This window comes from Protomyctophum bolini (genome assembly GCF_963924005.1).
Source record: "Protomyctophum bolini genome assembly, chromosome: 20".
NCBI lineage: Eukaryota > Metazoa > Chordata > Actinopteri > Myctophiformes > Myctophidae > Protomyctophum > Protomyctophum bolini.
This window is the reverse complement of record NC_137881.1, coordinates 1175542-1198526: the sequence shown is the minus strand read 5'-3', so window position 1 is coordinate 1198526 and position 22985 is coordinate 1175542. Positions and strand designations below refer to the sequence as shown.

Below are 22985 nucleotides of genomic sequence, written 5' to 3'. Positions count from 1 at the left end.
AACAAGCATTTAACTGTACAACTGTTATTTCATGCTTCTATACAAACACAGCCCTGTGCTCTAGAAAGTTCATATTTGAATTAATATTTGATTGTAAAAAGTCTTATGCATTTCCCCCAAACTCAAAGGCCAGCTGGGTTCCAGTAGTGGTACAAATCATCATTAATAAATTAATGAATACATACAGATTATAGCCTTGGCTATACACAATTTTTATCATACGACGACAAATAGCGGGAGAGAGAAAAAAGAAATAGCTGATCTACAAGCTCGACGCGTCTCAAGGTGACACACGTTGCGAGTTGTAGATTTGGCTTGTTTTCGCTATTTCTGGAAAATTGTAGAAAATGTTTTTTTTTCTTTTTTAAACACAACTGACATTTCATAATAAACGGCCCCAAAATGCCCCGAAATAGGGAGGCCGAGGTTGGAAGTGGTTTAAGAAGGAAGACAAAAGAATCACCACACAACTTATTTATACTCTAAAACATTAGAGTACACATAGAGTATTAATACTCTAAAACAGGTTCTCAATGTTTTCAGGACACAACTTTAGGTCATATTAACCAATGTTTTGGACAATGTCTTGACAATATCTTTACAGTATCGTTGGTTGGTACATTTTTTGACATTAAATGTCTTATTTTAGAGGTATTAAAAGGACTTAAATAATCCCTTTAGAAATGTACAGATACCTGAATACATTTATATATATCGTACCGACAAGTTGTTGGTTTTTTTGTTTGTTTTTTTTACTGTTGAGTGAAAAAAGCTAATCTTTCTGGAGGACCAGCCAAAATAATTGGGGAGACCTCACCCGACCCACAGTTTGAGAACCACTACTCTAAAGGAAATGAATTGTTATTAATTATATCATCAGTTTCTCCTCTGAATAAATAAAGGGCCTTTTGAACGAGCACACACGCGCCACACATTCTGGGACCGCGCTCACGTAAATACGCTTGCATTGTCGTAACCGCGACCGATCCACAGCGCTCCGCGCAAAGACGCAGCCATCACTGAAAATGAACTATAGGCACGTTTATCGCTTCACGTTTGAAAGGCCCTTATATTTAATAATGTCTTGCGGCGTTTCCTTGTGACCAACAAGTATTGGCAGGTAGTTTAGTTTAGTTTAGTTCACCCTGCACACACACACGTTTCATTTTTTATTAGCCTATAGAAAGACAAAGAAAGGTCTTTAATTCCCTCACTATACACAACAACTATCTTCTTCCCTTTGCAGTTAAAATAAATGCATTCATCAGCGAACAATGTTTCAGTACACAGAGTACCAAAACCGGGTGCAGTACTTAGTTTAGACAGTTTTTGGTTTAGACTAGTCATTGGTTAGACCAGTCATTACTCCTACAACTAACAACTACAACCTATCTCAACCCTCACCCCTAAACCTAACCTCCACGGGCAGCACACCTAAACCTAACCTTAACCCATGTCTAACCAATGACTAGTCTAAACTAAGTATGCACCCAACCTCCCACGGGGCAGCACACCTAAACCTAACCTTAACCCATGTCTAACCAATGACTTGTCTAACTAAGGTCACATTCTCACCAGAGAGCTTTGCTGCGATTAAAAACGCATCCTGCTGCGCATTGTCCAGAAAGTTGCCGCTTCGTTTGGCAGGTGTGAAGGCTCATTCGAATCCTAATGCGCAGCAAAGAACCGCATTTTACTCCGAGCAAAAACGGGGGTTTCGCTTCGCTTCAATCGCACTTGATTACGATTCGGTGCAGGTGTGAATGCAATCCGCAGCAAATAAAGGAAATGAAGCAAACAATGTGGCGCGTGAGGAGCTGAACACAGTTGGAGACGGAGAGGCATATTTTAAGCCAGCGCAAAGATGTCCCGTTACCGTGGATAGACGTGGTCGAATGAGGAGAGTGGAGACTGAAGCCCTGATCGAAATGAGGACGAGTACATTAATCAATTGCTTAAGAAAACACAAATACTGCAGTGCAGTGTAATAGTATTATAGCCACAGAATATTCTGTCTGTCTGTGCGTGCCGTAAACATGGAGTGCTGTCACTGTGTGGGGACTAGTGGGGGGTAGGAACTTTCATCTCGATAAACTTGTAAACATTTTGCGCTGCCGTCTGTGTTATATCAGTGCGGCTCAGCGCTGTGCCTCCATGCCCAAAAGAACAGTACGTGGCTGCGTGCGTATAGTGAGATGAGCGAGAGAGGGGGGGGGGGGGGGGGGGGGGGGGGGCAGTCCCAGACGGCACGACACATATGCACGTTATGAGTATAATTTTATCACCATAGATTTATCAGTTTCACTGTGTAGGCTAGTTTATGAATGGAACACATTGATAAAGGTCCCCCCTGCTGCGTTTCCAATTGCTGCGAATGACAGTGTGAAGGCAAACCGCAGGCAATTAAATATGCAAGAATCCCAATTTCCCCGCCCTATACGCATTCGAGTCTACGAAGTATTAGGTGAGAATGTGACCACCAAGTGTGCACCCCCCAAAACCAGACCTTACATCAGAACCAGATGAGAATTACTGTGTACCGAACCTTGTTCCCAATAAAATACGGTTTTTTTTTAAATATTTGCGACTGAAGAAGACAGGTGCGCTCGCTCGCGTGTGTGTGTGTGTGTGTGTGTGTGGTGGGGAGGCCCTTCTTCTACGATAAATATAAGCCTTATTTATAATTGTTGCGTGCTCGGTGTCGTGCTCACTAAATAGCAGATCTACAAGCTCCTACTGAGCTTTGTAGATCTGCTATTTTGCCGCAGGCAACACCAGTGTGCAACGTTGAAGTATACGTCCCTGACTTCACTCGGTACGGACGCACCGATAAACGTTATGCTCTTTTATCTTTATTAACACCTGAAAGAGAGGCTAGGAATTATTAAGAGTATCTGCTTTCTACTATGATAATTGTTTGGCATAATTAATTATGCCCCAACAGTTGAAAAACCATGCATAACTATTATATGTTAAATTGCTAACAGGCTATACCATACGACGTATTGATTGAATAAGCATTGTTCTGCTTCAAAATGTTTAATGTACATGATTTTGGGATTTGCGAGCCGAAGATTTCAGTGTGGAAAGTCAGAAAGTGCAACGATATGCAATGACAACGGCTATAGGGATTGTATGGACGCGTCACTACAAGAAACCAATAATAATAATAACAACAACGGCTATAGGGATTGTATGGACGCGTCACTACACCAAAGCAATAATACCTGTTGATACAGACTTTAGATATTGGTTCTCGTTCCTTTAGAACAGAGTTAAGGATTGTCCAGAATCATACTGAATCTACAAGCTCGTTGCGCGCTATGAGCTTGTAGATCTGCTATTTTTCATAGCTAAAGCATAACATGATGCTAACACCAAAAGGGGTTCCCGCCCCAAAATGGGTCCAAAATACACCCCAGAAATGTGTGGCTTTTCAACTAACTTTGACCATTTGAACCCTTTGGTGATCCTTATGGAACCCTTTGGTGATCCTTATGGAACCCTTCGGTGATCCTTATGGAACCCTTCGGTGATCCTTATGGAACCCTTCGGTGATCCTTATGGAACCCTTCGGTGATCCTTATGGAACCCTTCGGTGATCCTTATGGAACCCTTTGGTGATCCTTATGGAACCCTTCGGTGATCCTTATGGAACCCTTTGGTGATCCTTATGGAACCCTTTGGTGATCCTTATGGAACCCTTCGGTGATCCTTATGGAACCCTTTGGTGATCCTTATGGAACCCTTCGGTGATCCTTATGGAACCCTTCGGTGATCCTTATGGAACCCTTCGGTGATCCTTATGGAACCCTTTGGTGATCCTTATGGAACCCTTTGGTGATCCTTATGGAACCCTTCGGTGATCCTTATGGAACCCTTCGGTGATCCTTATGGAACCCTTCGGTGATCCTTATGGAACCCTTCGGTGATCCTTATGGAACCCTTTGGTGATCCTTATGGAACCCTTCGGTGATCCTTTGTGGATTTGATTTTAATCTCATGTAGGTTAGCTGAGTGATAATCGATCATGTTTCATATCATAATAATAATAATATACATACAAGGTACAAAATTCTAATTCTATATATATTTTTTAAAATAATCGACTAAATTGATTAGTGTGATTAACCCTGTATTATATTTCGTCGTACAATTATTTCTTTGTGTAAAATAGGCGATAATTTCACTATTTATTTATTTTCAACAATCGTTCACTAATCGCAATCTAGGGGAAAGTGTGACAGAACCGCAATATATAGAGTCATTTAGACCCGAGGACGATAAAACAAAAAGAAAAGGCTTCTAAATCCTAACGGTGCCGCGCTATGAGCTTGTAGATCTGCTATTTTTCAATAGCAGATCTATAGAGGTGACTGTTAAATCACTGGGTTATCACCCAGTTAAATCGGGTAAAGACGGGTAAAAAGGGGCAGGGGGACGTCAGCCCCATTTGATGTCTGTGTGTGTGTGTGTGTGTGTGTGTGTGCACGTCCCTGTCTTAGTTTAAACTTGGCTGTAAAGCTCCGAGTTGTCGTCCGCTGTCCAACAGCGCACCGACGGCGTCTCGTCCGCGGCGACGGGCCTCTGATGGAGCTGGAGACGTCTTTGGGTCATCTGCGGAAGGAAGACGCACAAAGAACAGAACAGAACAGTGGTGTGAATAGGCTTTCAATGAGACGAGTCCCAGGGACTGACCTGAGATCAGAACAGAACAGTGGTGTGAATAGGTTTTCAATGAGACGAGTCCCAGGGACTGACCTGAGATCAGAAAGAACAGAACAGTGGTGTGAATAGGTTTTCAATGAGACGAGTCCCAGGGACATTAACACATTCTGACCTGAGATCAGATTCTAAAAAAGGTCTTCTACATCCTGACAGTTTTCTGAAAAAACTATGTTTCTATATGTCAGTCGTTCTTCGATTTTTTCAAAAATTAGCAGACCTACAAGCTCGTAGCGCGCCACTCGGTGGCGCGCTACGAGCTTTGACTGAATTGGAGTGCCTTTTCTCTCTCATGTTGACCGCCTTACACTTGTGCCCCCGATTGAACCTGTATAACCGTCGCCTGACGGGCCAACCTGTCTTCTCTGGATGATGCTTGTGACCATGATCTATGTATATTGACTATATTGGAGTTTTTATTTTAGTTTTTTATATATAGTTTTTATATATTGTTTTTATTGTTTTGTTGTGCTTTGAATGTTCTTTGGTTTGGTCTTGATTTGGAGTTTGTTGTTTTGTCATTGTGTGTGTTTTAGTCTCTTTTTGTATTTGTCACTCTGTTTTTATTTCTGAATTTACTTCATAAATTTTTTTTTACTTACTGTAAAAAACAAAAAATGAATAAACAGAACATAAAAAAAAGAACAACATCAAAATAGGAGCTATGTTTTCAGAGGCCGAGGAGGGGCTATTTAACCCACTTGGTCCTGAGAATGATAGAGATTTAGGACTTCTAAAATCACAACCAGTTTTCTGAAAAAAAAACCCTGTGTTTCTTTATTATCAGCGGTGCTCAGTCACACTGTTTATCATGTCAAGGACCCCCAGAATTATATGACATTGGCCCCCGGGGACCCCCCATATGGAAATATGTTGTTCCAGGGACCCCCCCCCCCCCCCCCCCACGACCCACCCACCCACCAGAAGCAAAGATTTCCACATTTCTTTTCAAAAAACAGCAGATCTACAAGCTCGTAGCACGGCACTCGGTTGCCGCGCTACGAGCTTGTAGATCTGCTGTTTTTTTTCCAACAGCTTAAAAGTTTAAAATATTTGGTTAAACGCTAAAGCGCCACAGATCAGCGTTCACGTCCCGAATGGGTTAAAACACGATTACGTCTTATTGGGTTAAAACGTAACCGTGTTACCCACTTATGCGTTTATGCACCAAAACAGGCACGCGGTGCAGCGTCAGGCTGTTGGGTCGTTGTGGAGAGAATTAACACATTCTGACCCCAGATCAGATTCTAAAAAAAGTTCTTCTACATCCTGACAGTTTTCATTCAGACCCCAGATCAGATTCTAAAAAATGTTCTTCTACATCCTGATAGTTTTCTGAAAAAGCTTATGTTTCTATGTCAGTCGTTCTTGGATTTTTTCAAAAATAGCAGACCTATACAACTATTTTTCAACAGCTAAAGCATGACATAATGCTAACACCAGAAGGGGTTCCCGGCCAAAATGTGTTAAGGTGTGAGAGCCGTTTTCTGCTCTCTTCACAACTAGCCTGCAGTGTTTGTGTTTTGTTTAGACGAGCAAATGATCAAATGATTGCTTTGCCTGATTACGTGATTTATTATTATACGATATTATGGTCCTGAAAATCAGTCATTTCACCAGTGGTGGGGGAAAAAAAGTACTCAAATGTTTTGTGAAAGTGTAAACGCTGCCATGTAGATGTACTCTACGTAGTTACAAGTAGAAGAGCAGTATTCATAATGTACTTGAGTAAAAGTACACAAGATTCGGCATGAAAATGTACTTAACCCATTTTTAGGCCTGACGTCGGAATTTAAGAAAATGTCTTCTAAATCATGACAGTTTTCTGAAATACCTCCGGTATGTTTCCATATTAGTGGTGCTCAATATTTCATGTCAAGGACTCCCAAAGAATATTTATGTAATTGGTCGCCGACCCCCCCCCCCATCTGAAAATATGTTGTTCCAGGGACCCCTCAGAAGAAAAGATTCAAGTTAAAAACGTTAACTCTAACAATATATGGCCGAAATATAAATGAAATAAAAAATATAAATGGCAGAGGTTTCCTTTACCATTTATTTCAGACGTGCTCTAGTATGTGAAGTGAAATGTTGGCTAACTGACGTACTACTGTTGCCAAACAGGCTAGATGAAGATGGCATCGTATCGTATGAGAACAGATTCCAGGGTCTCCTCCACAGCTGGCTGGAATGTGAACAGGCCTCGACACAGATCTGTGTGGGGGTCCTTTGATACCTGACCCACCTGGCTGCATTTGGCCATATAGCCACTGGCCCAAATGTGCTGACCTCATCACATGTGATGACGGCTATGGCCGTTATTAGCCCAAGGAGTTTTCTTTATGCAACAACTAATGCTCGGAATGGATTCAGCATCATGAAAACCCCCTAGTTTGACACGTCACATGCTTACTTAAAGCATAAGGAAATGTAGAAAATATTTGCCTTATATAGGATGTCTATGGTGGCCATACCTTTCAATTTTCTTAAATAATATTTCATGATTAATGGTATCAGAGGCTTTTTTCAAATCTATAAATACCCCTATTTATAGATATATATATATATAAATATTTCTGACTATCAATACAGCTGGTGATCTCCTCTGTTAACTCCATTAAGGGCATTGCTGTTGACCTGTTCGCTCTGAAACCGTACCTGTTCTGGTTGGTACTGCTGTCGTCTATATACTCTATATACTCTAGTATATATACTCTATATTATATAGTAAATATACTCTACCTGTTCTGGTTGGTACTGCTGTCGTCTATATACTCTAGTATATATACTCTACCTGTTCTGGTTGGTACTGCTGTCGTCTATATACTCTAGTATATATACTCTATATTATATAGTATATATACTCTACCTGTTCTGGTTGGTACTGCTGTCGTCGTGTGAAGAGCGGTGAGCCGCGGCCCGCGGGGTTCTTCACCCGCACGGCGCCCTGGCGGTCCAGGGAGCGCGGCCTGGAGGGGGGACCCCCCCCTCCTCTGGGCTGGGGACCCCCCCCTCCTGTGGGCTGGGGACCCCCGCCTCTGAAGGAGCTGCGCTGGTGCCAGGAGCAGAGCTCTTGGCCGACCGCCTGGCGAGGAGGACCGGTACCGGTACCGGTGTTGGCCTGGTAGTGTTGCTGGTGGTCCCACAGGAGGGAGGGGGAGCGGGCCAGCCGGACCTCAGGGGGGGCCATGCTGCCCCTGCTGCTGTGGGGGTGGGGGGGGTGGTACACAGGGGTCTCCATGTACCTGTAGTTAGGGCGGCACGAAGGTTCAGTTCATTGATTAGGCAAGGCAAGGCAAGGCAATTTTATTTATATAGAACCTTTCATGCTCAAGGCAATTCAAAGTGCTTTACAGAATAAACACAGAGTGCAACAGTGCACTTTAAAATGAATACAGATAATAGATACAATTACATTACATTACAACATTACAATTAAGGGGCGGCGGTGGCTCAGGGGTAGAGTGCCTGGATGGGAACCGCAAGGTTGCCAGTTCGAACCCGGGCTCCCCCAGAGTTACTGTCGAAGTGTCCTTGAGCAAGACACTGAACCCCTAATTGCTCCCGATGTGCTAGTTGGTGCCTTGCATGGTTTCCGCTGCCATCGGTGTGTGAATGGGTGAATGTAATGCACAATCTATGTAAAGCGCCTTGGATAAAGGCGCTATATAAATGCACCATTTACCATTTACAACAGATACTCCCACCTTTAATAGAAACACAGTTAATTGGGATATGCAATGTTAAATAAATACGTTTTTAAATTTGACTTAAAAACGGCTATGGTTGGGGATTTTCTAATGTAGCCTGGAATGCTATTCCAGGTTTGTGGTGCATAATGGTGGAATGCTGCTTCACCATGTTCTGTTCCAGCTATCGGGTGAACTATCAGTAGGCCAGCCTCAGATGACCTAAGGGTTCTGGAGGGCTTATATGGCTTCAGCCATAAATAATTTGCGATTTAATTGTGATATTATGTTTTGGGGGAGATATTGGAAACCTGAGTGGAATAGTAGGAGAGGCGACACGCTTTGAGCTCGCCACTATAGTTCCACACATTGGAACTATCCCATTGAGACAAAGTGGGGTGCTATGGGCTATAGTTCCACACATTGGAACTATCCCATTGAGACAAAGCGGGGTGCTATGGGCTATAGTTCCACACGTTGGAACTATCCCATTGAGACAAAGCGGGGTGCTGTGTGGGCTATAGTTCCACACGTTGGAACTATCCCATTGAGACAAAGCGGGGTGCTATGGGCTATAGTTCCACACATTGGAACTATCTCATTGAGACAAAGCGGGGGTGCTGTGGGCTATAGTTCCACACATTGGAACTATCCCATTGAGACAAAGCGGGGTGCTATGGGCTATAGTTACACACATTGGAACTATCCCATTGAGACAAAGCGGGGTGCTGTGGGCTATAGTTCCACACATTGGAACTATCCCATTGAGACAAAGCGGGGTGCTATGGGCTATAGTTCCACACATTGGAACTATCCCATTGAGATAAAGCAGGGTGCTATGTGGGCTATAGTTCCACACATTGGAACTACCCCATTGAGACAAAGCGGGGTGCTGTGGGCTATAGTTCCACACATTGGAACTATCCCATTGAGATAAAGCAGGGTGCTATGTGGGCTATAGTTCCACACATTGGAACTACCCCATTGAGACAAAGCGGGGTGCTGTGGGCTATAGTTCCACACGTTGGAACTATCCCATTGAGACAAAGCGGGGTGCTAGTATGGGCTATAGTTCCACACATTGGAACTATCCCATTGAGACAAAGCGGGGTGCTGTGGGCTATAGTTCCACACATTGGAACTATCCCATTGAGACAAAGTGGGGTGCTGTGGGCTATAGTTCCACACATTGGAACTATCCCATTGAGACAAAGCGGGGTGCTAGTATGGGCTATAGTTCCACACATTGGAACTATCCCATTGAGACAAAGCGGGGTGCTAGTATGGGCTATAGTTCCACACATTGGAACTATCCCATTGAGACAAAGTGGGGTGCTGTGGGCTATAGTTCCACACATTGGAACTATCCCATTGAGACAAAGCGGGGTGCTAGTATGGGCTATAGTTCCACACATTGGAACTATCCCATTGAGACAAAGTGGGGGTGCTATGGGCTATAGTTCCAAACATTGGAACTATCCCATTGAGACAAAGCGGGGTGCTATGGGCTATAGTTCCACACATTGGAACTATCCCATTGAGACAAAGCGGGGTGCTGCTATGGGCTATAGTTCCACACATTGGAACTATCCCATTGAGATAGAATGAGCACTTCCGCATCCCATTGTTACAATGGGAGTTACAAAGTGTCGCCACTCTCTTACTATTCCACTCGGTTGGAAACATTATTATGTCTGGAGCAACGGAAGCTCTGATCATGAGTCAAATATAAATGCTTCCGTCGTACAGTCTGGAGCAACGGAAGCTCTGATCATGAGTCAAATATAAATGCTTCCGTCGTACAGTCTGGAGCAACGGAAGCTCTGATCACGAGTAAAATATAAATGCTTCCGTCGTACAGTCTGGAGCAACGGAAGCTCTGATCATGAGTAAAATATAAATGCTTCCGTCGTACAGTCTGGAGCAACGGAAGCTCTGATCACGAGTAAAATATAAATGCTTCCGTCGTACAGTCTGGAGCAACGGAAGCTCTGATCACGAGTAAAATATAAATGCTTCCGTCGTACAGTCTGGAGCAACGAAAGCTCTGATCACGAGTAAAATATAAATGCTTCTGTCGTACAGTCTGGAGCAACGGAAGCTCTGATCACGAGTAAAATATAAATGCTTCCGTCGTACAGTCTGGAGCAACGGAAGCTCTGATCATGAGTAAAATATAAATGCTTCCGTCTTACAGTCTGGAGCAACGGAAGCTCTGATCACGAGTAAAATATAAATGCTTCCGTCGTACAGTCTGGAGCAACGGAAGCTCTGATCAGGAGTAACATGGAGCCTACCTGTAGTCATGGTGTCTGGAGGGGCACGGAACCTGCTGCCCGTAGTAAGGCCTGCCCATGTCAGGGTGGTCTCTCTGGGGGTAACCACCCATGTCAGGGTGGTCTCTCTGGGGGTAACCACCCATGTCAGGGTGGTCTCGCTGGGGGTAACCACCCATGTCAGGGTGGTCTCGCTGGGGGTAACCACCCATGTCAGGGTGGTCTCTCTGGGGGTAACCACCCATGTCAGGGTGGTCTCTCTGGGGGTAACCACCCATGGGGTCCAGAGGGGGGTAACCCTCGTCACCGTGGTAGTAGCCCCCCCTGTGGTGGAAGCTGGGACTGGACCGGTGCCGGGAGTTCTGGTAGAACCCGCCGGGGTTTGGGAAAGGCGGAGGAGGCGTGGCTCCGGGGCTGTAGTGCTGCGAGGGGAAGGGGGGGCCAGGCTGGCGATAGGACGGGGGGGGCAGGTCCTGGCAGGGAGAGCTGGCGTAGTGTTGGTGGTGTTGTTTGGGGGGGGGCAGGTCCTGGCAGGGAGAGACGGCGTAGGACGAGTGCTCAGAGTGGCCGTCCTCAGACGCACGGCTGCCTCCGTTCGGTACCGTTATGGCTCCTCCTCCTCCTTCGTAGGCGGAGCCAGGCGGTGCCGTTATGGCTCCTCCTCCTTGGTAGGCGGAGCCTGGCGGTGCCGTTATGGCTCCTCCTCCTTCATAGGCGGAGCCTGGCGGTGGCGTTATGGCGTGCTCCGTCAGGCGCCTCCGCGGAACCCTGACGCGGCCTCGGCTCTCCTGGTCGTAGCAGGAGGACTCCGGGGGGTGGTGGTTGGGTAACCTGGGAGGGAATACGAGCACAGAAACTACGTTGGGAATCTATTAAACATGTTATTCAGTGTGAAATGAATCTATTAAACATGTTATTCAGTGTGAAATGAATCTATTAAACATGTTATTCAGTGTGAAATGAATCTATTAAACATGTTATTCAGTGTGAAATGAATCTATTAAACATGTTATTCAGTGTGAAATGAATCTATTAAACATGTTATTCAGTGTGAAATGAATCTATTAAACATGTTATTCAGTGTGAAATGAATCTATTAAACATGTTATTCAGTGTGAAATGAATCTATTAAACATGTTATTCAGTGTGAAATGAATCTATTAAACATGTTATTCAGTGTGAAATGAATCTATTAAACATGTTATTCAGTGTGAAATGAATCTATTAAACATGTTATTCAGTGTGAAATGAATCTATTAAACATGTTATTCAGTGTGAAATGAATCTATTAAACATGTTATTCAGTGTGAAATGAATCTATTAAACATGTTATTCAGTGTGAAATGAATCTATTAAACATGTTATTCAGTGTGAAATGAATCTATTAAACATGTTATTCAGTGTGAAATGAATCTATTAAACATGTTATTCAGTGTGAAATGAATCTATTAAACATGTTATTCAGTGTGAAATGAATCTATTAAACATGTTATTCAGTGTGAAATGAATCTATTAAACATGTTATTCAGTGTGAAATGAATCTATTAAACATGTTATTCAGTGTGAAATGAATCTATTAAACATGTTATTCAGTGTGAAATGAATCTATTAAACGTGTTATTCAGTGTGAAATGAATATCGTTGCTGCTCAAGTAAAATGTAAAACTAGACTAAGGGGCACGGTCGCACTACACTGTTATTCTACCAATGAGAGCGGAGGATACTGTTATTCTACCAATCAGGGCGGAGGATACTATCGTGGCCTTTCTTACTAAACAAATAAGGCGACTGTTTTGTCGGGGTGGTGTTGCAGTCTATTGTTTGATAACACTCGCGTCTCTTCTTGTCTATACACTCAATCACTCACGGAGATCCGAAAGTTGTAGTTCATCACAAACATATTTATTTCTCCGTCAAAAATAAACGTATACTTTGAGAATATCTAATAAAACAATAAAGAGCCTGCGCGGTCAACAAACTGTGAGCTTCCCCCGTCTATGTCACATTCTCTCCCAGCAGGGAGTCACCTGTCTGTCATTGGGTGTCTGTGTCACATTCTCTCCCAGCAGGGAGTCACCTGTCTGTCATTGGGTGTCTGTGTCACATTCTCTCCCAGCAGGGAGTCACCTGTCTGTCATTGGGTGTCTGTGTCACATTCTCTCCCAGCAGGGAGTCACCTGTCTGTCATTGGGTGTCTGTGTCACATTATCTCCCAGCAGGGAGTCACCTGTCTGTCATTGGGTGTCTGTGTCACATTATCTCCCAGCAGGGAGTCACCTGTCTGTCATTGGGTGTCTGTGTCACATTATCTCCCAGCAGGGAGTCACCTGTCTGTCATTGGGTGTCTGTGTCACATTCTCTCCCAGCAGGGAGTCACCTGTCTGTCATCGGGTGCCTATAGCACCTACAAATCATTTTACCAAAGGGGAGGGGAAACCTCCATTCAGTCCATCAAATTCATAGCGTAATTAGAATAATTTAAATGACCACAAAATAAACAATACATATAGCAGGCAATAGATAGCAGATTAAATGCAAATCATCATAAATAGAAAATGGATCTAAGAGATACTGCCAGGGCTGGACTGGGACAAAGATTAACGTGAATTTGTCCCAGACCAGCCCGACCCACCACAACCAGACTGACCCACCACAACCAGCCCGGCCCACCACAACCAGACTGACCCACCACAACCAGACTGACCCACCACAACCAGACTGACCCACCACAACCAGACTGACCCACCACAACCAGACTGACCCACCACAACCAGACTGACCCACCACAACCAGACTGACCCACCACAACCAGACTGACCCACCACGACCAGACTGACCCACCACAACCAGACTGACCCACCACAACCAGACTGACCCACCACGACCAGACTGACCCACCACGACCAGACTGACCCACCACAACCAGACTGACCCACCACAACCAGACTGACCCACCACAACCAGACTGACCCACCACGACCAGACTGACCCACCACAACCAGACTGACCCACCACAACCAGACTGACCCACCACAACCAGACTGACCCACCACGACCAGACTGACCCACCACAACCAGACTGACCCACCACAACCAGACTGACCCACCACAACCAGACTGACCCACCACAACCAGACCAGACCGGTCCACCACAACCAGACTGACCCACCACAACCAGACCAGACCGGTCCACCACAACCAGCACGCAGATATCAGAAACTCTACCGCCCGCTCCGTCGAGGCACACACAAACACACAAGCCCCTAATAATAGTATAATGCCACCACTTCTACAGAACAACATCAATGATACAAACCAACAGACAAACTACACAACCCGGTGTTGCTCTCACAAGAATGATGATGCTGGCAAAAGGATTCAAGACAGAAGAGGGTTTATTTGTCACTCACTGATACGGGTAGAGTGATATTATCATGATGGCAGAATGGCAGCAGGCCCGGACCTTTCCTGGTGGCCTGCCGCCTATTGGCCTGCCTGCCTGTCCAGAAAAATGTTTTTTTCTTTATTTTATCATATCATAACTTGACCTACAGTCGCGGCCCACCGGGGGATATGCCCGGTGGGTCCATGGGGGTCAGTCCACCCCTGGATACTGCCGAGGCGTTTCAATGGGAACGGAGCGCTTTGGGGTTCTTGACATGAAATATTGATCACCACTGTCGGGTAGGACCACTACCAGTTGGCCTGTAGTAAGTCTCATGGTCGGGGGGGTAGGACCAAGTCTCATGGGATTTGTTTATAAACATTTTGGTATTTGTTTATAAACATTTGTGATTTGTTTATAAACATTTTGGGATTTGTTTATAAACATTTGGGATTTGTTTACAAACATTTGGGATTTGTTTATAAACATTTGGGATTTGTAAGTCTCATGGGGGGGGTAGGACCACTACCAGTTGGCCTGTAGTAAGTCTCATGGTCGGGGGGGTAGGACCAAGTCTCATGGGATTTGTTTATAAACATTTTGGTATTTGTTTATAAACATTTGTGATTTGTTTATAAACATTTGTGATTTGTTTATAAACATTTGTGATTTGTTTATAAACACTACCAGTTGGCCTGTAGTGAGTCTCATGGGGGGGGGTAGCCATAGGTATTCCGTGGTAATGTTCTGTATCTTTGTCCAGATGGTAATTGGTTCAATGTTCTGTATGTTTGTCCAGATGGTAATTGGTTCAATGTTCTGTATCTTTCTATCTGTAACACACGTTACGTGAAATCTGTTCTCCGCATTTGACCCATCATCTCTTGGAGCTGCATATTGAGACTGCATGAATACGAGTCCATGGCCTTTGTATTGTACCACCTATCTTTTTTTTTTAATATATTTTTTATCCCACGATTTTGTAACCCATTTTTCACCCCTGTGCCAATCATCTACTGTGATCCTGGGCTCTACACACCCTCCGCCAACCTGGGGAGAGCAACGGACTTAACTCATGCTCCCTTCATGCTTGAGTGTCCAAGTTGCTCCTTTACACCTGACAGGGGGGAGTTTCCCTGGTTGGACGTAGCGCGTGGAAGGAACACGTTATTCCAACCAGTTCCTTTCCCCTCCATCAGGCGCCCCGGCTGGCCAGAGGGAGGCAGTTTAGTGACCAGGATTACTGCATGTTTTTGTGAGGGTACCTATAGGGTACTATACCCTAGAGGGCACGGGGAGAACATGCATACTCCACACAGAAAGGCCCTTTCGCCAACCCCGCCTTCGGGTATGGGCACTGATGACGCGGAGGAGGAAACATGCCGCCAGCACCCACAGTGCCCCGAGCGGGAATCGAACCCAGGACCTTCTAGCTGTGAGGCGACAGCACTACCAACTGTGCCACGGTGCCCCCTTGTACCACCTATCTTAACCCATTTAGACCTGATCTCGAAATTTACGATTTTTCAAAAATAGCTGACCTACAAGCTCGTAGCGCACCACTCGGTGGCGCGCTACGAGCTTGTGGATAACAAAGCTTATCGATACCGGGTGCTCAAGAAGCTTGTTATGGGATCATTTCGGGTATGGGTTATCAAGCACCATCCCTCCTGGGTATGGGATATGGAGCTCCAGCCCTCCTGGGTATGGGATATGGAGCTCCATCCCTCCTGGGTATGGGATATGGAGCTCCAGCCCTCCTGGGTATGGGATATGGAGCTCCATCCCTCCTGGGTATGGGATATGGAGCTCCAGCCCTCTCCTGGGTATGGGATATGGAGCTCCAGCCCTCCTGGGTATGGGATATGGAGCTCCAGCCCTCCTGGGTATGGGATATGGAGCTCCAGCCCTCCTGGGTATGGGATATGGAGCTGAATCCACTAAATTAGTTGAGAACAGGAAGCTACCTGAGGGAGAGCTGGCGGCGCACTTGCATCTCTGGTGTGCAGGGGGTGCTGTTGGACACGGTGTGGCGCAGCTTCAGGTGGGACACGCCCACTGGCAGGCAGGCCTCCAATGGCGGCAGAGTCTGGGCCGGGGAGGCGGGGCTACTGGAGAGAGACATAACACCATGATAATACAACATTAATACACAATACGATTAGCTATTCAACAACAGCAGATACACACGCTTGTACATCTGCTATTTTGTTAACTCTTGTTATATTATACAAAGTCAGACCCATCTGAAGAGAGTGGCACGGTACTGTACTGTACTGTACTGTACTGTACTGTACTGTACTGTACTGGCCCTCCTCCTTGGCCTGTGTGTGTCAGGCTGTGCAACAGTGACACTTGGTGGTGAACAAACTCTATTCTACCACAGGTCGTTTCAAGGAAGCAATCTGATTGGTTGAAACAGCCTTCTAGCCGTGGGTTAAACCAGCACTGTTCACCACCTAGCCCTGGGCCTAATCACATTTAATAAATCACTCCGCACCAGAGTGCGCATCTGATTAGAGTAGGCTACCCATATCAACAGCTGCGTGCCTGCGTGACTCGTAGCCTAGTCCTACTAGAGGGAAATTCAAACAGCCAGCACCGAAAATAGCCGATCTACAAGTTCACAACGCGTCGCCAGTGCTCGCCACCGCGACGAGTTGTAAGCTTGTACATCAGTTATTTGGGCAAACGCGACACGGTCGTACGACGACGCATAATTCACTTCAGTGATGCTTGCGGAACTCGACTTCGTCTCGTTCCTGACCGCATCACTGTCGTGGCAATAATCACGTTAACCCACACCCTCTCGTGTAATATTGCTTAATAAACACTACAACATGCAGAGGAGAAGTCATAACAGATCCATCTAAACACTACAGCATGCAGAGGAGAAGTCATAACAGAACCATCTAAACACTACAACATGCAGAGGAGAAGTCATAAGTCGTATCTGATCACGGGGGTCCCTGGCACAATGTATCTGATCACGGGGGTCCCTGGCACAATGTATCTGATCATGGGGGTCCCTGGCACAATGTATCTGATCATGGGGGTCCCTGGCACAATGTATCTGATCATGGGGGTCCCTGGCACAATGTATCTGATCATGGGGGTCCCTGGCACAATGTATCTGATCATGGGGGTCCCTGGCACAATGTATCTGATCATGGGGGTCCCTGGCACAATGTATCTGATCACGGGGGTCCCTGGCACAATGTATCTGATCATGGGGGTCCCTGGCACAATGTATCTGATCACGGGGGTCCCTGGCACAATGTATCTGATCATGGGGGTCCCTGGCACAATGTATCTGATCACGGGGGTCCCTGGCACAATGTATCTGATCATGGGGGTCCCTGGCACAATGTATCTGATCACGGGGGTCCCTGGCACAATGTATCTGATCACGGGGGTCCCTGGCACAATGTATCTGATCATGGGGGTCCCTGGCACAATGTATCTGATCATGGGGGTCCCTGGCACAATGTATCTGATCATGGGGGTCCCTGGCACAATGTATCTGATCACGGGGGTCCCTGGCACAATGTATCTGATCATGGGGGTCCCTGGCACAATGTATCTGATCATGGGGGTCCCTGGCACAATGTATCTGATCATGGGGGTCCCTGGCACAATGTATCTGATCACGGGGGTCCCTGGCACAATGTATCTGATCATGGGGGTCCCTGGCACAATGTATCTGATCATGGGGGTCCCTGGCACAATGTATCTGATCATGGGGGTCCCTGGCACAATGTATCTGATCATGGGGGTCCCTGGCACAATGTATCTGATCATGGGGGTCCCTGGCACAATGTATCTGATCATGGGGGTCCCTGGCACAATGTATCTGATCATGGGGGTCCCTGGCACAATGTATCTGATCATGGGGGGTCCCTGGCACAATGTATCTGATCATGGGGGTCCCTGGCACAATGTATCTGATCATGGGGGTCCCTGGCACAATGTATCTGATCATGGGGGTCCCTGGCACAATGTATCTGATCATGGGGGTCCCTGGCACAATGTATCTGATCATGGGGGTCCCTGGCACAATGTATCTGATCATGGGGGTCCCTGGCACAATGTATCTGATCATGGGGGTCCCTGGCACAATGTATCTGATCACGGGGGTCCCTGGCACAATGTATCTGATCATGGGGGTCCCTGGCACAATGTATCTGATCATGGGGGTCCCTGGCACAATGTATCTGATCACGGGGGTCCCTGGCACAATGTATCTGATCATGGGGGTCCCTGGCACAATGTATCTGATCACGGGGGTCCCTGGCACAATGTATCTGATCATGGGGGTCCCTGGCACAATGTATCTGATCATGGGGGTCCCTGGCACAATGTATCTGATCACGGGGGTCCCTGGCACAATGTATCTGATCATGGGGGTCCCTGGCACAATGTATCTGATCACGGGGGTCCCTGGCACAATGTATCTGATCATGGGGGTCCCTGGCACAATGTATTTGATCATGGGGGTCACTGGCACAATGTATCTGATCACGGGGGTCCCTGGCACAATGTATCTGATCATGGGGGTCCCTGGCACAATGTATCTGATCATGGGGGTCCCTGGCACAATGTATCTGATCACGGGGGTCCCTGGCACAATGTATCTGATCATGGGGGTCCCTGGCACAATGTATCTGATCATGGGGGTCCCTGGCACAATGTATCTGATCATGGGGGTCTCTGGCACAATGTATCTGATCATGGGGGTCCCTGGCACAATGTATCTGATCATGGGGGTCCCTGGCACAATGTATCTGATCACGGGGGTCCCTGGCACAATGTATCTGATCACGGGGGTCCCTGGCACAATGTATCTGATCACGGGGGTCCCTGGCACAATGTATCTGATCATGGGGGTCCCTGGCACAATGTATCTGATCATGGGGGTCCCTGGCACAATGTATCTGATCACGGGGGTCCCTGGCACAATGCATCTGATCATGGGGGTCCCTGGCACAATGTATCTGATCACGGGGGTCCCTGGCACAATGTATCTGATCACGGGGGTCCCTGGCACAATGTATCTGATCATGGGGGTCCCTGGCACAATGTATCTGATCATGGGGGTCCCTGGCACAATGTATCTGATCACGGGGGTCCCTGGCACAATGTATCTGATCATGGGGGTCCCTGCCCTGGCACAATGTATCTGATCACGGGGGTCCCTGGCACAATGTATCTGATCATGGGGGTCCCTGGCACAATGTATCTGATCATGGGGGTCCCTGGCACAATGTATCTGATCATGGGGGTCCCTGGCACAATGTATCTGATCATGGGGGTCCCTGGCACAATGTATCTGATCACGGGGGTCCCTGGCACAATGTATCTGATCATGGGGGTCCCTGGCACAATGTATCTGATCATGGGGGTCCCTGGCACAATGTATCTGATCATGGGGGTCCCTGGCACAATGTATCTGATCATGGGGGTCCCTGGCACAATGTATCTGATCATGGGGGTCCACAAAAGGGGGAGAACTCTGCTCATGGGAACACGCTCACGTCAAAGAGATTCTACATAATGAGGCGAAACTCCTGAAATACTTGGACTCACCAGTAGATGGCGCAGCGGTACTGCGCCAATAGGACGGCAACCCTTTGTCTATATTAAGATGTAACACCTCAAACACGCGCGTAAACATGCATGGTGGCGCGCGCACGTAAACATGCACGCGCACACACGCACGTACACACACGCACGTAAACATGCACGCGCACACACGCGCCCTGACTTTCTGAATGAATATGTTACTAATTGATGCTTTGATCCTTTCATAAACATGATAAATAAATGAGTATTATAATACTCTCAATATCAATATAATGAGAGTTCTATTTATGAGCAGGCTACATTAAAACAGGCTCAAGAAATTGTCAGTGATGTTTACCCATGTTTTACATGGCGAGTTTGTACTTCTGCCCTCTGGGAGAAGATACAAAGAACCAAAGTGGAAGTACATTAGATTTAAAAAGTTGTTTGTATCAGTATCAACTAAGATGCTGAACGAGGCTCTGAAACAGCAGTAACTACGTGAGGCCTGATTATCCACATCATGTGTGCAATTGTGTGATGTTTACCTTGACCTTGAGTAGAATAGGATAAAAACAAGTTCTTGTTTTGTACAGCGTGACTTTTCAATGTTTTTTTAGTTTTTTTTAAAGTATACCAATATGGCTCTGGTTGTTACTACGGGACTTAACCCATTCTGGGCGGGCCCTTTTGGTGTTAGCATTATGTTGTGCTTTAGCTATTGAAAAATAGCAGATCTACAAGCTCATAGCGCGCCACCGAGTGGCACGCTACGAGCTTGTAGGTCTGCCAAACATTGCTTTTAATTGATCTTTTATTTTTTATTTGTGTCCTCACTGCATTGCATTACTGCTTGTTTTTAATGTTGTTGCCTTGCTTTTCTTTTATTCTCCATTTTTCTGTAAAGCACTTTGAGCTGCATTTCATGTCATGAAAGGTGCTATACAAATAAAGTTTTATTATTATTATTATTGCTATTTTTTTAAAGTCGAAGAACGACTGACCATAGAAACATAGCTTTTTCAGAAAACTGTCAGGATGTAGAAGACATTTTTTTAGAATCTGATCTCAGGTCAGAATTAAAACTGTCAGGATGTAGAAGACATTTTTTTTAGAATCTGATCTCAGGTCAGAATGAAAACTGTCAGGATGTAGAAGAACATTTTTTAGAATCTGATCTCAGGTCAGAATGAAAACTGTCAGGATGTAGAAGACATTTTTTTAAAATCTGATCTCAGGTCAGAATGAAAACTGTCAGGATGTAGAAGACATTTTTTTAGAATCTGATCTCAGGTCAGAATGAAAACTGTCAGGATGTAGAAGACATTTTTTTAGAATCTGATCTAAGGTCAGAATGAAAACTGTCAGGGTGTAGAAGACTTTTTTTTAGAATCTGATCTCAGGTCAGAATGATAACTGTCAGGATGTAGAAGAACATTTATAGAACCTGATCTCAGGTCAGAATGAAAACTGTCAGGATGTAGAAGACATTTTTTTAGAATCTGATCTCAGGTCAGAATGAAAACTGTCAGGATGTAGAAGACATTTTTTTAGAATCTGATCTCAGGTCAGAATGAAAACTGTCAGGATGTAGAAGAACATTTTTTTAGAATCTGATCTCAGGTCAGAATGAAAACTGTCAGGATGTAGAAGACATTTATAGAATCTGATCTCAGGTCAGAATGAAAACTGTCAGGATGTAGAAGAACATTTTTTTAAGAATCTGATCTCAGATCAGAATGAAAACTGTCAGGATGTAGAAGACATTTTTTTAGAATCTGATCTCAGGTCAGAATGGATTAATGTGAGTTTGGCCCTCTTTGCTCACGTATTAGTGTGTATTGCACGGTGCGCTATGTATCCAAACGCACCTCAGGGCATGATGTCAGCAACACAGCTGCACATAATAACAGCATGAATAATCAAGGGTGTGTTGGATTCGAGGTGTGTGTGAGAGGGTTTGTCCAAAGTGACTGAGGGACGCGCCCCCCACGGCTCCGGGCATGACGGGCACACCTCCAATCTAAACACCAATGTTACTCATTTTATATTAAAATAGCAGATCTACAAGCTCTACAACGAGCTTGTAGATCTGCAATTTTTTGGAAAAAATCTGGAAAATGTGGCGCCTTGACATTGAAATAGTTTGAGAACTACTGACATCGAAACATAGGGGTTTTTTTCTTCAGAAAACTGCCGGGATTTAGAAGAACATTTGTAGAATCTGGTCTCAAGTCTAATTGGGCTGAAGAGTATTGAGGATGTGTGGATCTGAACAACATAATCAGATCTTTAACCCATTCTGAACGGGAACCCGTTTTGGTGTCAGCATCATGTTATGCTTTAGCTATTGAAAAATAGCAGATCTACAAGCTCATAGCGCGCCACCGAGTGGCGCGCTATGAGCTTGTAGGTCTGCTAATTTTGAAAAATCGAAGAACGACTGACATTTTTAGAATCTGATCTCAGGTCAGAATGGGTTGATCAGACCAGTGTGTGTCCAGTGGAAACCTCGTATGAATCTGATCTCAGGTCAGAATGGGATAAACACTTATTTACTGACCAACAACATAATGTTATATCAGATCTATAAACAACACCATAATGTTATATCAGATCTATAAACAACACCATAATGTTATATCAGATCTATAAACAACACCATAATGTTATATCAGATCTATAAACAACAACATAATGTTATATCAGATCTATAAACAACAACATAATGTTATATCAGATCTATAAACAACACCATAATGTTATATCAGATCTATAAACAACAACATAATGTTATATCAGATCTATAAACAACAACATAATGTTATATCAGATCTATAAACAACAACATAATGTTATATCAGATCTATAAACAACAACATAATGTTATATCAGATCTATAAACAACAACATAATGTTATATCAGATCTATAAACAACAACATAATGTTATATCAGATCTATAAACAACAACATAATGTTATATCAGATCTATAAACAACAACATAATGTTATATCAGATATATAAACAACAACATAATGTTATATCAGATCTATAAACAACACCATAATGTTATATCAGATCTATAAACAACAACATAATGTTATATCAGATCTATAAACAACAACATAATGTTATATCAGATTTATAAACAACACCATAATGTTATATCAGATATATAAACAACAACATAATGTTATATCAGATCTATAAACAACAACATAATGTTTTATCAGATCTATAAACAACAACATAATGTTATATCAGATCTATAAACAACAACATAATGTTCCGTCAGATCCCAGAGTCTCTAAACACTTCTTAGCACGTTGAAAGAATTACAGCCAA

At 44.8% G+C, this 22985-nt stretch overlaps 1 protein-coding gene across 2 annotated transcripts in view; it reads right to left on the bottom strand.

Annotated features, from left to right (window-relative positions):
• Positions 1 to 3998: 3998 nt before the first annotated feature.
• LOC308335074 (uncharacterized protein) overlaps positions 3999 to 22985 on the bottom strand; it is a 38478-nt gene continuing 19491 nt past the window's right edge. For both annotated transcript variants that reach the window (XM_080792036.1, XM_080792037.1), the window contains exons 8-11: positions 16043 to 16186; positions 10712 to 11521; positions 7595 to 7970; positions 3999 to 4617 (exon numbers count right to left, since the gene is read on the bottom strand). In XM_080792036.1, coding sequence (XP_080648162.1) covers positions 4507 to 4617; positions 7595 to 7970; positions 10712 to 11521; positions 16043 to 16186 — 1441 coding nt within the window. In that variant the 3' untranslated portion in view covers positions 3999 to 4506. The remainder of the gene's footprint in view (positions 4618 to 7594; positions 7971 to 10711; positions 11522 to 16042; positions 16187 to 22985) is intronic.